Source organism: Anomaloglossus baeobatrachus, chromosome 3 (assembly GCF_048569485.1).
Source record: "Anomaloglossus baeobatrachus isolate aAnoBae1 chromosome 3, aAnoBae1.hap1, whole genome shotgun sequence".
NCBI lineage: Eukaryota > Metazoa > Chordata > Amphibia > Anura > Aromobatidae > Anomaloglossus > Anomaloglossus baeobatrachus.
Genome location: NC_134355.1, coordinates 557,759,998 through 557,776,157, shown reverse-complemented (window position 1 = coordinate 557,776,157; position 16,160 = coordinate 557,759,998). Strand labels below are relative to the sequence as shown.

The 16,160-nt window shown below is 44.7% G+C and overlaps 1 protein-coding gene across 3 annotated transcripts in view; it reads right to left on the bottom strand.

Annotated features, from left to right (window-relative positions):
* Window positions 1–16,160, bottom strand: part of WDR33 (WD repeat domain 33) — a 180,782-nt gene that overhangs the window by 106,812 nt on the left and 57,810 nt on the right. For all 3 annotated transcript variants that reach the window (XM_075340837.1, XM_075340838.1, XM_075340839.1), the window contains exon 6: window positions 13,348–13,499. In XM_075340837.1, coding sequence (XP_075196952.1) covers window positions 13,348–13,499 — 152 coding nt within the window. The remainder of the gene's footprint in view (window positions 1–13,347; window positions 13,500–16,160) is intronic.

Genomic DNA, 16,160 nt, shown 5'->3' with positions numbered 1-16,160 from the left:
CAAAGTATTACACTTTAAAAAGTGTAACCCCTCCCCTCTGCTATACACCCTCCCGTGCATCACGGGCTCATCAGTTTTATGCTTTGTGTTGAAGGAGGCACACATGCACTCATGCTCCCATTTTAGTCAGCAGCAGCTGCTGATTTTATCGGATGGAAGAAAAGAGGGCCCCTCACAGGGCCCCCGGCATGCTCCCTTCTCACCCCACTGAGTCGGCGGTGTTGTTAAGGTTGAGGTACCCATTGCGGGTACACAGGCAGGAGCCACATGCCGTTTTCCTTCCCCATCCCTTAGGGGCTCTGGGTGAAGTGGGATCCTATCCGGTCATCCAGGCACTGGGACCGGACTCCCTCCGCAGCCCCTGAGGGAATCTGACGGACAGGAGACTGAGTATCATCAGGGACAGGGCCCTGCATCTACAGGTACTCTGTGTCCCCTTGGGGACGGTGCATAGAGCACCTGGACCTCAGACGCTGCAGCGACTGCAGTGATTGGTATGACGCCGGGACTACCGCGCCGACCGCGCCTGCTTGCCGGCCGCGGTTTTAACTTTAGTCCCCGGCTTTTGCGGCCTAGTGCCTTAAACTCCCGCCCCCGGCCCTGCCAGTCAGGGGGTAGGGCGGGACGGTCGGTTGGACGCCGACAGTGAGGGCTGGAGCACACTTGGCTGTCCTCCGCCCCCCTCACTATTCACTCTATGGCACAGATCCCCGCACAGGTACTCAGTGTCCCCTTAGGGACGGTGCATGGAGCACCTTGGACTTAGATTTGGCAGCGATTGTGGGGTTGGTACAGGACTACCGCGCCGACCGTGCCTGCTGGCCGGCCGCGGTTTTCAACTTTAGCCCCCGGCTTTTGCGGCCTAGTGCCTTAAACTCCCGCCCCCGGACCTGCCAGTCAGGGGGAAGGGCGGGACGGTCGGGCTGACGCCGACAGTGAGGGCTGGAGCAGACTGGGCTGTCCTCCGCCCCCCTCACTAATCACTCTATGGCACAGATCCCCGCACAGGTACTCAGTGTCCCCTCGGGGACGGTGCATGGAGCACCTTGGCCTCAGACTTGGCGGCGACTGCGGGGGTAGTACGGGACTACCGCGCCTGCTGGCCGGCCGAGGTTTTTAACTCTAGCCCCCGGCTTTTGCGGCCTAGTGCCTTAAACTCCCGCCCCCGGACCTGCCAGTCAGGGGGAGGGGCGGGACGGTCGGTCTGACGCCGACAGTGAGGGCTGGAGCACACTTGGCTGTCCTCCGCCCCCCTCACTTTCACTCCGGGACTCCAGATTCCCGCACTTTTGGGGTTACGCCCACGGCCCCCTCTTCCCCTGTAAACGCCGACAGCCATGTTTTTAAGCAGCACACACTGCTTGAGCGGTCGGTAAGCCAGGTGGCTTCTTCCCATCGGGCTGGGCCACCTAGAGTGCTGAACTGTATACCACATTATTTTGTTTGTTTGGGTTTTTTTTATTTCCACCCAAAAGATATTTGAGTTTAGTTTAGTTTACATTTGAATTGTACAGATTATGCGTGACATTAAAAAAGGTAGGAAAGGCTGTGAAATTTAGATTATTTTTTTTTACATGAAAAAAACCCTGCAGTTTTACCAAGTGTACACTTTATATTGATTGGGTACATTAATAGGAGCAAGTTAAATTTAATTCTGCAACAACTAAAAAGTCTAATAAAAAAATGTCAATTAAGTAGCAACATGCACTTTTAGCGTGTCCAAGAGGGCAGTGTTCTGCCCTCCAGGCAAGCCAGTGGTGTCAATCGCCAAGAGGCAGGGAATTGAAAATAAATTTAAAAAAAACAAAAAAAAAAAAACAAAAAAAACACAACACATGGTCCGAATCGTGCACGGAGCCTCGTGACCGCACTTAAAAGTTGAGACCTGACCAATTAGCACATTTGATTACATTTTTTTTTCTGAATAGAGGCAGAAAATTGAAAATTAAGACCCATGTTCATGAATCAACCACTTCAGCATTAAAAAAAAAAAAAAAAAAAATTAAATTATATATATGCGTTCAAGGGGTGCTTCTGGTCCAAGTTCCCTGCCCCTTGTCTCATCCATACCTACCGTCATCTTGATCTTCCATTACTGCTGCTCTATCCGGCCTCCTGCAGTTCCTGACCTGCTGGTTTCTCCAGTGTTTCATGGAATGAGTCGGAGGTAACTCTCCAATACATCTTTACGAGTCATGTTCTGGGTCTCATAGGAAAAAAGCATAATAGAAACCGTTCATCACTTCTGCATTATTTACTTACGCCTGGTTTTGCCTGACAAAAAAGTAAAAACTCCCCAGTACACTACGTGTGCACGTGGCCTCAAGCTACGCGACTGCAGACTTGTGAACCCACACATCATATGCATTGTGCCCTTTTCTCGAGGAGATATGCATACTCCCAGCCACATTCTAACTAGACCGTTTGACCTCACTCAGCACACTAGTATTGAGCAAGGCCGTGCCCAACAAGTCAGAATTTGGCCGAGAGTATGCATATTGCATATTTGCAATCACATCACTGCCTGCTGCAGACACCAGAGAATCCTCGCAGTGCACAGTGTGCTCAAGGTGTGGATTCACAAGCCTGCAGTTAGACTGAGTGAATGCAGACTTGTAGATTATGAACAGACAAACCCTTTTTTAAGACTGTTTTGTATGTGTCTTCATGAAGGGAGCATTGAAGCAAGATGTACCGAATTCACTGAGAAGCTTGAACCATTTTAATTAACTTGACCAAGCTTTCACCAATCATGCACCTCTGCCAGAAATTTGTGTGAGAAACAAGCTTGCATAGATTTGCAAAAATTTAGACTATTTTTGTGGAATAAATTATGATCAATCTGATGGACATACTTGACTATTCCTCATCCCACCTGAGCTCCACCCCACCTCCCGTTAAAAAAAAAAACAAAAAAAAAAACGCACACAAAAATATCTAAGTGTACCTCTATGGCTTAAAACTTATCACTACAGGCTGTATATGAAATATAGCAGCAGTGAATAAACTGCATATATGAACTTAGCAGTGCATAATCTACACAACTTGAGTTTAATTTAAAAAAATACACATTTCCGTTGATGTTGCCGTTTTCATCTTAAAAATTCACAGGATGAAAATGTGCATTAAATCCAGTGGGTATTTTAAAGTTGCCGATTTTGCAGCAGAATTGCAGCTACCATCTGTATGAATGGAGGTTTCTGGGTTCACCTATGGCTAAAACTTAATAGGTCATACAATAGCCAGTACTGAGGCCTTATATTGGTATACAGAGGTAAAGTAACCACTATAAAAGCTCATATCAGTCAGTGGGCTGAAGTCATGTCAGAACTTACACAATTCACATCGGTGGCCAACATATGAGGTGGATATGGCCACTGTAGGTGCATGACCTCTGCATGGGCAGGTAAAATCTATACACCCTAATCAGCTGTAGAGAAGGGATATTAGGCTCCAGTACGAACATCAAAACTAAACTAAAGCCTGTAAATACTAAAACCAAGTCATGGTCAGTAAACAGTCGCCTCTTTAGTGAGAAAAACGTGGTTGCTAACAGATTAGCTTGCATTTCTGGCAGACAGGTGCTGTTCATTGAAGGAGTCACTCACTCAATGAGCCCAGCCAGTAAAGTTTACCTAGGCTGCTTTCACACTACGTTTTTTTTTAACACCCGTCATGAACTTTTTTTAACGCAAAAACGGATCCAGTGCAAATGCGTTTTCATTTCAATGCATTTGCAATGGACTCGTGTCAACATGTGTTCACATGCGTTTGCGCCCGTTGTAGTGAGGATCCAGCGACTTGCAGTTTTTTAACTTTTTGAGCTGCGTCCAAATACTGTTTTTCACTGGATCCTGACTATACTGCACGCAAACGCATGCGAATGCTGGCATGCTGATAGACCGGATCCTGCTTGCTCTACTGAGCATGCCCTGAAACCAGCCTGGCGTGATCACTCTCTCTCCCCCACCTGAGAGTGGCGGACGCTCGTAACCAAGGTAAATATGGGGTAACTAAACAAAGCGTTTCGCTTAGTTACCCGATGTTTACCTTGGTTACGTGTGCAGGGAGCAGGCAGCCCGGCTCCTAGCAGCTACAGACGCTCGTAACCAAAGTAAATATCGGGTATCCAAGCAAAGCACTTCACTTAGTTACCCGATGTTTACCTTGGTTACCAGCGTCTGCAGTTGTCAGATGCCGGCTCTCAGTCTATCACGATCAGTTCCCCTCACTCCCGATCACATGACTTCAATGCCCGCCCATAAACTACAAGTGGCAGGATCCTGCAAAATAACATGCGTTTGCATGCGTTTTTCTTTGTAAAAACAGGATCCACTTTTACAGCAAAAAAAGTTCATGACGCATGTTAAAAAAAAACAAAAACGTAGTGTGAAAGCAGCCTTAGCTGCTTGTAGGAATAAGGCTATATGCTCTCAACACCATTATTAGGAGGAACAATAAACCCAGGGAGGCGATGAAGCCAACACACTTGTGTTAGCTCTGCCCACACAGCACACGGTGATGCTGGCCAGTGTATCAGGCAAGGCGTGCATGCTGTGAATTCAGACTACAGTCTATGGAGAGGTGGTGCTCAGCTCGCTGCATGGCAGATGCAACCTGGTTGTAAATGTTGCTCATTGGTTTATGGCATCATTAATAGTAGTGTGGGGGGGCATTGTGGTGTTAAAAGGACATCGTCCCACAGACAGATGTGCGATCGACCATATGGATACTATATGGGGAGGGACAGGTCAGCCGATGTGAACTGGTTTTCAACCAAACACCAATCAATTCAATGCCAGCTTGTTAGGTAGAAATCTGGGGGAGGGTCATGAAGAGAGGAGAGTCATATTCTTTGCAAAAAGATCAGACAGGCAGATATCTAAAAGTGTAGTACTCGGCCTATTAAATTATGCTCTTCTTGATTAAAAAAAAAAAAAAAAAAAAATTGTGAATATGTTACTGACTATGTGCATGCTAGATAACACCCAAAAAGTAATTCAGATCACAGCATGGTGTGTTAAACGTGGTGTCTCCATATCTAAACTCGGAAGCCACATGACGAGGAGGGGGGGGGGGGGATGTGTCAGGGCCCCACAGAGCTTTTGGAGCCGCAGCGTCTTTTAGCAGACAAAGAGGCTGGATAGAACCCTACTGAATTGCAATCTGAAGAGTAGCTTGAGTACACTCTTTAATAAAAGATGTCTGGTGACAGGTTCTCTATTCACCTCCTGAAGAACAGCATTCAAATAAATTTTAATTTTTTTTAATAATTTATGGCATACTCCTCACCTGCCAGATCAAACAGTAAGTGGATCAACTTTCAAAATATCTGTTTTCCAAATCTTAAAATATTCTACACTGTATACAATTGTGTCTGAAGTTGCAGTTTGTTCCTATTAAGGCTAAGTGCCCACGATCAGTATTTGCAGTGGTTTGGAAGCGGCATATGTCAGCTGCGTCCAAACCGCTGCGTTGTACAGTACAAGCACAGTGTATGGGATTTCTAGAAATCCTGTGCCCACTGTGCTTGGTTTTTTCCGCAGCAAACACTGACCTGCGGAGCAGCTTTCCCAACCGCAGCATGTCAATTGTTTGCTGCAGATTCGCATGAGTCCTCCGTAGGGAACACACAAGCAAGAGATCGCAGCGCACTGAACCCTGATCATGGGTACTAACAGCTGCGGTCTCCTGCTTTCTCCTACGAGGAGACGCGCGCCCCCCGGTCAGGACTCGCTGTGTTGCCTTCTTGATAGAAAGAGAAACTAATTAGACTTTACTGCCAATATTTACTAACTTCCTGCTCTTTGCATAAAAAAACAAGAACAATTTAAATAGCTCAACTAATAAGGACAAGCGGTTTGATACAAATTCAACACAAAATGTAATGACGGGGTATAATCTCAGAATTAGTCTACATCCTAAACAGAATTCTTCATAGGAGCATAATTTACAGACCAGGTTTTAAACCCAGTGGACTCTGTGCAAATAATCATGGTCTTCAAAAGGGCCCATACAGAAGTAATTGTTAACCATAAACACTGAACAACTTTCCTCAGTGTTTTTGATCCACGTTCTATCACAGTTCGGTCAGTGTGTTAGTTTTTTCCAACAAAAATTCATAAGTATTTTTCATATGCAAAAATGGACAGCGCACAGATGGTATCCAAGTGCTGGCCAATTTGCCCACATACTCACTGAACGCAGAACGTCTCCATACCCAAACTTTAGTATGTACATCTCTACTGACCGCCCAAAAAAATAATTGGCTCCAGCCATCTCAAATAAATAAGGCACAGAAGTTATGGGTTTCAGATCTGTACAGCAATGAAAATCTATGCCGAAAAGAACACCACGCCTACAGTGAAGGTCAGCAATGACTAGGTGACGCTCTGGAGCTGGAAACCTTGAGAGTGTGGAGGACAAGGAAGATTCAATGAAGTATCAGGAAATATTAAAGAGAAAACCTCATGCCTTCTGTAAAGATGAAGCATGGGCATCACTGGAATTTTCCAATTGGAAGATGATCCCAAGCATACCTCAAAGTCCAAAAAGGTTTGGTTTCAGAAGTAGTTCTGAAAGATTCTGAAGTGGCCTTCACAGCTGTCCACTTTGAGCTCTATAAAAGAAACTGTTTGGAAGGTGGTGGCTGCAAATTCACAAATATTAGTAATCTGGAGGTCATTGCTCAAGAGAACTGGACCAAGATTCCTCAGGAACGTGGCCAGAAGATGGTGTTTGGCTTTGTATCATGTTTGCAGCAGGTCATAAACAGCCACAGTTGCTCTACTAAGTACTAAAGACAATTTGCCATGGAAGGGATGAATAATTCTGAGTGCGAAGAAAGTATCATTTTTGTGTTGAGTGAAGGGAAACCATTTATTATATTAGTGGTGTGGAACTACATAATAAACCTAATTTGCAATGGTGGTTAAATTTATACTGACTGCAATTTTATAACCCATGATTTGCATATAGAGTAAGAGGTATGGAATTAATGAGACACTGCAACGTATCTATATACATGTTTTGTCTTTGTTACTATTACAGATGCTCTGCTAAGAGGGAAAAAAATAAATAAAAAGGAGAAAAAAAAAATCAACTGGAAGCTGCCACCTATACAGAATCTTTATTTTCTTAAGTTAGCAGTCAGTCAATCTCTGTTATACAATGTGTCACATAATCTAAAGATTCTAAAAGTGACTGATTTGCATGAGAAGATGCATCATCTGCAGGAAGCTTTTACAAGGGTGGGGAACCTCCGGTCCACGGGCAATTTGCGGCCCGCGATGACTTTTTCTGCAGCCCCTGGGCACATACCTGGGAACAGCGTTTTTGCCAGCTGCCGGTCCTTTAAATCCCACTGCATGATGCGAGTAAGCGCACACACTCTGGCCTGTGGGTAGATGCTAGAATCTACAGGTTTCTCCCAGATCCTGATTGCAGCCCATACATTGTAACAGACGTACTACTGAGGACACTAGAATGTACGGGCTCCTTCCGGGACCTGACTGCAGCCCGTGCATTCTAGGCTCAGCCCTGGTCTGTGTTGGCATGCTCACGGCTTACCTTGTGGGCGGGGTAAGCAGCCAGCTGCGCTCCTGTCACAGAAGAGGTGAAGCAGATTTACTGGCCTCCTTGCTGTACATGCCTCCATGCCTCCCCTCCCCCCCAAATACTGTGAGTCCACAACCCATCACTGCCCCCCCATCCAGTGCTGTGTAACGCCTAGTACAGTGTGCACACCCAAGTGCTGTGTAACCTCCACTGCTGTCCGTGCTGCCTCCTAGTGCTGTCGAAGCTGCCGCCAGTGCTCTACCGTGCCCCAGCCTTTCCCGTGATGTATACGCCCCAGCCCCTCCAGACCGAGACAAACCTAGAAAAGCAGTTGTGAGAAACAACATTATGAATATCGCCGAACATCACATCCACAACAAAGAGGCGGCTCCAGCCACCACATTAGGGGTGAGTTAATTGTTTGACTAAATATAGGAGGGTAATTTTCAAGTTGATAATTTGGTGCGGCCCCCGAAGGTTGATAGAAAATTCCAAATGGCCCCCGGAAGTAAAAAGGTTCCCTATCCCTGTTTTACAAGCAGGTCTAGAGCTCAGGTCCCTGCACACCCATTACTTACGGAAGCTGTAGTCCACACAAATTTCCTTTAAAAAAAATAGATAATGTAAAAGTGAATATGTGCAAGTCATGTCTGTATTCAGCATGTGCATATAAATCAGCTAGTAAATGTATGTAAGTGGGAAAATAAAAAAGTCCCCCTGCACCTAGTGGCCTAGCTTTATACAGAATTTTTTGGCGTTCAGTACTTGCACCAAGTCCCGATGGCTTGTCTAACCTAATAGTATAGCATCTCCAAATTAAAACACATTTATAGTCCTTATACTAAAAAGGATGCAGAAATTGATTAGAGACCCCTCTCTCACAATTTCCAGGATGTACATGTCTTCTGGTTGGGGGTTAGTGTCTCAAATGCAGAACTTGTTAGCATAACAATGTTATTCCAATGAAGTGTACATCGTCAAAACAAAATCACTGGAATAAAGGCGAGGCCTCAAATCCCCATGGGAGCACAGCCTTCAAGATTGTTTGTACTGGATACCCGTTTTTAGAATTCTGAAAAATGTGCAGGGTTGAGTACAGAAAAACAATTATTCTGGTCCAGATCTATGTAGTACAGAGCTCAAATGCATTTAGCATAATCCACTCAACTGGATTATCTGCCTCATTTATCATTACTGTGCGGCCAGGGCAGGGCCGAATCTGAAGCACGGTGAGGTCAGACGTGGGTGAGCTGGATCTCTATCCATAATCCAAGTCTGACAATTTGAGAAAAGTCTTTCATGACGTCCAGGCCCCTGGGGCATCTGCAAGCGGAGGTTTTTTTGTTGTGGTGTTTTTGGAGCAGAAACTCTGTCTGCACATCCCCTTATCTGTGTAAAACTTTGTGCCTTGGCCAACAACAGGTCGTATGAATACGGGGCTAGTCTAGTGCACAGACAAGGAGCAAATGTGACAGTGCCAAGTTTATGGCACAAGTGTCTAAGTAATCCAAAAGGTGGTGCTAACTTGACCTAGACAGTCTAAAGATGCCTCAAACTGCGAGTGATTCCTTGTCTAAAATTATATATTATAGGCTACTGAACCGAGTACTTTAGCAAAAATATATTGTGTCTGTGTTGAGCAGCAATTTCAAGGTTTAAAATTATTTTTTACTCACTTATATAGCACTTAATTCCACAGAGCTTTACCTACATCAGCAACACTGTCCCCATTGGGGCTCACAATCTACATTCCCTATCAGTAGGTCTTTGCAGTGTGGGAGGAAACCCATAAAGACACAGGGAGAACATACAAACTCCTTGCAGATGGTGTCCATGGTGGGATTTGAACAGAGGACCCCAGCACAGCAAGACTGCAGTGCTAACCACTGAGCCACTGTAGTCCTTAGGGCAGCAATTACTTACCTCAAAGTCCAGTTTCCACAGAGGCTCAAAGTTAAAAACAATCATTTTATGACAATTAAAGCCGAGCACAGGGATCAGACTTCACAAGTCAGTAAAAGATGATCCTTTATCCAGACAGTAACATCTCAAACGTTGCAGACACATTACAGGTCGAGATCTAAAAAGGTTTCTGATTCAATCCTAATTACCAGGCCCCATTCACCATTATCAGCGTGCACTGTAAGGCTATGTGCCCACGCTAGAATGTCCCTGCGGATTTTTTTGCCTGAAAATCCGCGACTTTCGAGGCAAATCCGCACCCGCGGATTTGCCGCGGATTTTTTTTTTTTTTCCCCATTCAAAGCCAAAAATCCGCACCAAATCTGCACCAAACAATTGACATGCTGCAGATTTTTCCGGATCAAAATCCGCGGCAAATCCGCCGCGGAAAAATCCGCAGCATGGGCACAGCATTTCCAAAATGCCATTGAAATGGCTTGGAAGTGCTGCTGCTGCAGATTTTCGGCAAATCTGCGGTAAATCCGCGGCAAAATCCGCGGTAAATCCTGTAGCGTGGGCACATAGCCTTAAGGAGCACATTATATATAGTGTGTAGAAAGCTTTCTGCAATCAAAGGCTCATTCCATTACCATTCAGGAAAGAGCTACATAAAAATAACTTAATGATGGGTGGGGGTCCGACTGATTGGAGAATAGGAAACGTTATCCCAGTTATAAAATAGTGCGGCAGCATGCATGCTCAACCACCGTGACCCACAAAGAATTAGGCCACGACCACAAGTTGAGTATTTGGCAACTTAAAGAACAAAAAAAAAAACAAACAAAAACACAGAAGTGGTGACGTGTTTCTATTATACTTTTCCTCTGATTGTTCCACTCCTGGTTTTGGCTTACACATACCGATGTAGAAAAACAAAAAACAAAAAAAAAAAAAAAACTCTCAATGTGTGTACGTGGCCTTCATAGAGCAGAGATTGTGCATGCACACTACAGCTCAATTTTAGAACAGGGATAAAACTGTCCTGTTGAGCGATATTAATGGCAATTAGTGAGGGTATCACCGGTCTGCAAGTTGTCACTGGTTAGCCTCAAACGTAAAAAGCAGTGGAGTATGCTGCCAAATATATTAGGAGACGGACATTTGCTAATAATTTTGTCACATAATTGTCTGTCCATGTGCCACAACAGCAAACCTAACTATGCCATCAGCCAGCAAAAATGCTTACCATGACTTCCACCTAGTTGTGGCAAGAGGCATTATAGATGTCCGGGCCTCACCTGCTAAATGCTAACACTTCTCTTTGCTTTTGAGAAGTGGTGAGGGATGTTTAAAACCATGGACACTAAATATTTTCAAATAAATATAAAGCACCAACCTTTTAACCTAAGAAGGCTGCTATATACCAGGGTGGATTGATTTAAATCACGCCGATTTAAATCATGATTTAAATCACGATTTAAATCAAAAGATTTTTTTTTAATATAAATCACGATTAAAATGAGAAGTGAGAGCAGTGTGCATGTGCGCCCATAGTTACACGGACGAAACTAGGGGCAACGATCTAACGCCAGGGTGAGGGGGGGACCCCAAAGTAAGTAAAAAACTTTTTTGTTTTACTATATGGCAATAGGTAGGTCTTCATTTGGTTTTGTGCACACAACAGTCCGAAGCCGCTTAGGAACTGCTAAAGCAGGACAACTGGTTTTCCTATTAAAAGTCCTAAATAAACAGTAGGCTTAAAGGACTGATGTATTCACTGAAGATGTTTGCTTACTTCAAACGTTAGAGATAGGCTATTGTTAAAAAGTACTTAAGGCCCTGTCACATTAAGCAACATCGCTAGCAACATCGCTGCTAACGAACAACTTTTGTGACGTTGCTAGCGATGTTGCTGTGTGTGACATCCAGCAACAGCCTGGCCCCTGCTGTGAGGTCGTTGGTTGTTGCTGAATGTCCTGGGCCATTTTTTAGTTGTTGCTGTCCTGCTGTGAAGCACAGATCGCTGTGTGTGACAGCGAGACAGCAACAACTAAATGTGCAGGCAGCAGGAGCCGGCTTCTGCGGAGGCTGGTAACCAATGTAAACAACGGGTAACCAAGAAGCCCTGTCCTTGGTTACCCGATATTTACCTTTGATACCAGCCTCCTCCGCTCTCACTGTCAGTGCCGGCTCCTGCTCTGTGCACATGTAGCTTGCAGCACACATCGGGTTAATTAATCCGATGTGTGCTGTAACTAGGAGAGCAGGGAGCCAGCGCTAAGCATTGTGCGCTGCTCCCTGCTCTGTGCACATTTAGCTGCAGCACACATCGGGTTAATTAACCCGATGTGTGCTGTAACTAGGAGAGCAAGGAGCCAGCGCTCAGTGTGCGCTGCTCCCTGCTCTGTGCACATTTAGCTGCAGCACACATCGGGTTAATTAACCCGATGTGTGCTGTAACTAGGAGAGCAGGGAGCTAGCGCTCAGTGTGCGGTGCTCCCTGTTCTCTGCACGTGTAGCTCCGTGCACTGGTAACCAAGGTAAATATCGGGTTGGTTACCCGATATTTACCTTAGTTACCAAGCCCAGAATCTTCCACGCGGCGCTGGGGGCTGGTCACTGGTTGCTTGTGAGCTCACCAGCAACTCGTGTAGCGACGCTCCAGCGATCCCTGCCAGGTCAGGTTGCTGGTGGGATTGCTGGAGCGTCGCAGTGCGACATCTCACCAGCAACCTCCTAGCAACTTACCAGCGATCCCTATCGTTGTTGGGATCGCTGGTAAGTTGCTTAGTGTGACTGGACCTTTACTCTCTGTAGTTCAATTCTGAGTGTTTAATAGTGCAAATAAAAATTATTAGGTTTCATAATCAACTGTTTTAATATTTTTATTTGTGTAAAACAATTAGATTTGCAAAAAGACAAAGTTTTGCTTGTGTACAACTTGATTAAAAAATCTGATTTAAATCAAATGATTTAAATCAAAAAAAATCTGATTTAAATCAAAAAAATCTGATTTAAATCAAAAAAATCTGATTTTTTTGATTTTTTTAAAAAAATCAAGATTTTTATCCACCCTGCTATATACCTAAGGATACATTTCCGACACGGATATGACTCTAAAAGACTTCTTATTTTAAAGCCATACACAAGTCAAGGTTTTCTTTGGTCTTAAACTACTACCAGTTGCGGCACTGAAGTTCTCCCGCTGCGGCAGACTTGATTTGTACGCTTCTGCTGAATACTACCCAAATCTCAAGATATCTTGCAGGTGGTCTCACTTTCCACCTATTGTGCTTAGCATAAAGTATTACAAGGACATTGGGCTGTTACTTCGCATTGTGCTGCTGTAAAAAAAGTCAACATTGTTACAGAACTATATGTAATTTCTTAGGATAAGTAAAACATTATCTGGATCAAGTGGAGTTTTAAACTAAACTTCTGTATAAACGTGTGAATACTGCCAAAATGTTACCATGAAAAAGCATAAACCAGCTCTAAAAAGGGAAAAAGTGCCGCCCTCCCTAATAATGAAAGGTGTTCCATTAGGAGATTCCCTGGAGGATTTAGCACTGTGGGATAGGTGTTTTTATTGTCATAGTACGTGTAGCTGTCAGTTTTATTGTATTGTGCTTTATTTTGCATCTGTGAACTATTAGAGGCACAGAATTCTTTATTATAAAGCAAACGTCTTGGCATACACAGTTTGTGCGAGAAACAGTACACAATGCTGTGATCGAACACAATGAATAACAGGAATGGACGTGCATAAGATACTGCTTCAGCCTGACTAAGCCTGCCCCCCAATGCAAACGTGAAGACTTCAAATAGATACAACACTGAAGGCAGAGATTAGCAATATCTATGGAAAAGGGTAGAGTGGTTATAAACCTGGCCTCTCTAATCGCCTCCTTATGCGCCTGGAACATCTTGACGTTATTCATGTTGGATTGCCAGTACTTCACATATCCATTATGGTCCGCTGTCAGCATCCACATGTCATTATGGGACCAGGTCATAGCGCGGACTGGGCTGTCATGAGCCTAAAGAGAAGGTTGAAAAGTGTTTAATTTAAGTCTACGCAGATCAAGAAGGAATAAGGAATACGTAACAGACGATTTCTTTAAATCAATAGTTTCATGCATTTAAACGACTCTAAAAAGGAGACCTGACTCTAGGTCAAAAGTGGCCAATTTTTGCTTTTAATTTTATCCCACTGTTACTCTGGAGTAATCGTCTTATTTTAAATTCGTCACACAGTTCGAAAGACTTAAGACTCTACATTTAGTATTAATTTTGCGGTCTTTCCAAGGGGGTTTGGCTCACAGAAAGGGTCGGGGATTGGGAGATTTCAGATTAGGGGAGGTGGGGGGGGGGGGGGGGGGGGGAGGGTTGAGTTTCTTTAGGGTGTTCTACACAGTTACACTGAGCAACACCTCCTTGTAAAGGCCATAAAAATCTTTAGCAAAATTAAAAAGAGCCTCTCTCTGATACCGTGTGGCAAATGTAAAAATAAAACCCCCAGATACTAAAAGGGAATAAAAGAAAAGAAAACTGGTCACTTTTTACATGATCACAGGTCCTCTAAAGGGAATCTGTATACAGGTTTTTGCTATATAGCATATTTTTAGCTTTTTAAGACGCACCGGATTATAAGACGCTCCCCAAATTTGAAGAAAAAAAAAAAAAGTGTAATCTGGTGGGGTCTTACCAGGGAGAGGGGGCAGCAGCGGAGCGGGGTGATGCAGCCCAGATACTCACTGCGGTCTCTGCTCTGTGCGGGGCCGGTGACGCCGCTCTGCTCTGTGCGGGGGGACAGGGAGTCCCCCCCGGCCATTTTGAAGATGCTGGCGGTCTACGGTGAGGGCTTCAAATAATGGCGGTCATAGTCGGCGCATGCGCAGATGCAGCTTGAGCTGAGAGCTCCATCTGCGTAGGCGCTGACTCTAGGCGCCATTATTTGAATCCCTGACCGCCGATATCTTCAGAATGACCGCCCGCGTACCGAGCAGCACAAAGCAGCCGCGCGCCGAGCAGCACAAAGCAGCCGCGCACCGAGCAGAGCCGATGCACACAACAGCGCCACACTGACAAGCGCCGGCAGCACCCATTAAGCTACATTCAGATTTTAAGACACACCTCATTTTCCTCTCAAATTTTTGGGAGGAAAAGTGCGTTTTATACTCCGAAAAATATGGTAATCTGAAGAAAGCAGGAGATAGGGACTGAGACACAGATTTCAGCAATGTGTCACTTAATCTAGTGATAAAACAATCAGCCTATCACTTCCAGTACTGCAGCTCTCCTGTCTCCTAGCCCATGCCACCTTCTCTGACAAGCAGCTCACTGTCAATAGACAATGTATAAGGAAAAAGTTGTGGTGTGGGTGGGATTAGCCCTCTGATCTCTGCTACATCCAAGACAGTTTACTGACTGCAGAAGTTGTGACAAAGTGATACAGCTGGCATCAGGGTCTCTTCCTATAGTATGCTGCTCTCAGATGAGGGGAAAGGGGGGAAAAAAAAAAAAAAAAAAAAAAAAAGACACCAAAACACCCTGGTGAACACCAGACAGACAATGGTGTGGTCTCATACCTCACCATCTAGATCAGAGGTCTCAAACATGCGGCCCCTCAGGCTCCTTCTTGCAGCCCGCAGACACTTTGTTTCCTTGGCGATCATGGCCACTGCAGTCCAGAGCTATATTTCGGAATGCATGTTTTGCCGGTGCTGCGAAGTCTAGCTCTGAACAGCTATTCCAATGGCAGGCACCGATAAGAGGCCAGCAGGTGACGCGCATGACGTCACCTGCTGGCCTCCGATTCGACGGCAGTTGGAACAGCTTTTCAAAAAGCTTGATTCTGCGCAGAATCAGCAAATGATTCATCTGAAATAAAGCGCCAATGACTGCAAACCCCGCACCAGCCGCGAACATCAAGGGGGCCGCAGACCTGTGGGCTACAAGAGGCAGCGAAGAAGACACCATGGGAACGGAGGACAGGTGAGTGTACATGTGTTAAGAATGGTATACTACATGAAGAGGACCAGCATGAGTACATTAGTAAAATGGGACAAGGATGGGCACATTACTACAGGATGGGGAAAAGGATGGGCACATTACTACAGGATGGGCACATTGCTACTAGGTGGCAAGGATGGGCACATTACTACAAGGGGAAAAGGATGGGGGACATTACTAAAAGAGGCCCAACAGCATGGGAACATTACTACAAGATGTTGGCCAAAATTACTATATGGTGCGAATTGTAAAACAATATGACTTACAAAAAGGGGATAAAATGTATAATAAAAAATAAAGCATGATTTTTTCCTCACCATTAAAAGTTTTTTGTTATAAAGTGCACATTTGTTATAACAAGCAAAAAATGTTGAAAAACAGTGATTCAAAAAGGTGTATAGAAAATAAAAAAAAAAATAAAAAAAAAAAATGGTACCAATAAAAATGTTACTTTGCCTTGCAAAGAACGCGCCCCCCCTTCCAAATTATTATTTCTCTGACGCCTCATTGGGGGGACACAGGACCATGGGTGTTATGCTGCCTATCCATAGGAGGACACTAAGTAGATGCAAAAGCATAGCTCCTCCTCTGCAGTATACACCCCCTGGCCGGGCCAGGCAACCTCAGTTTTAGCTTAGTGTCTGCAAGAGGCACTTGCTTTAAAGGTTTGTTATTTTTTGAGGGCG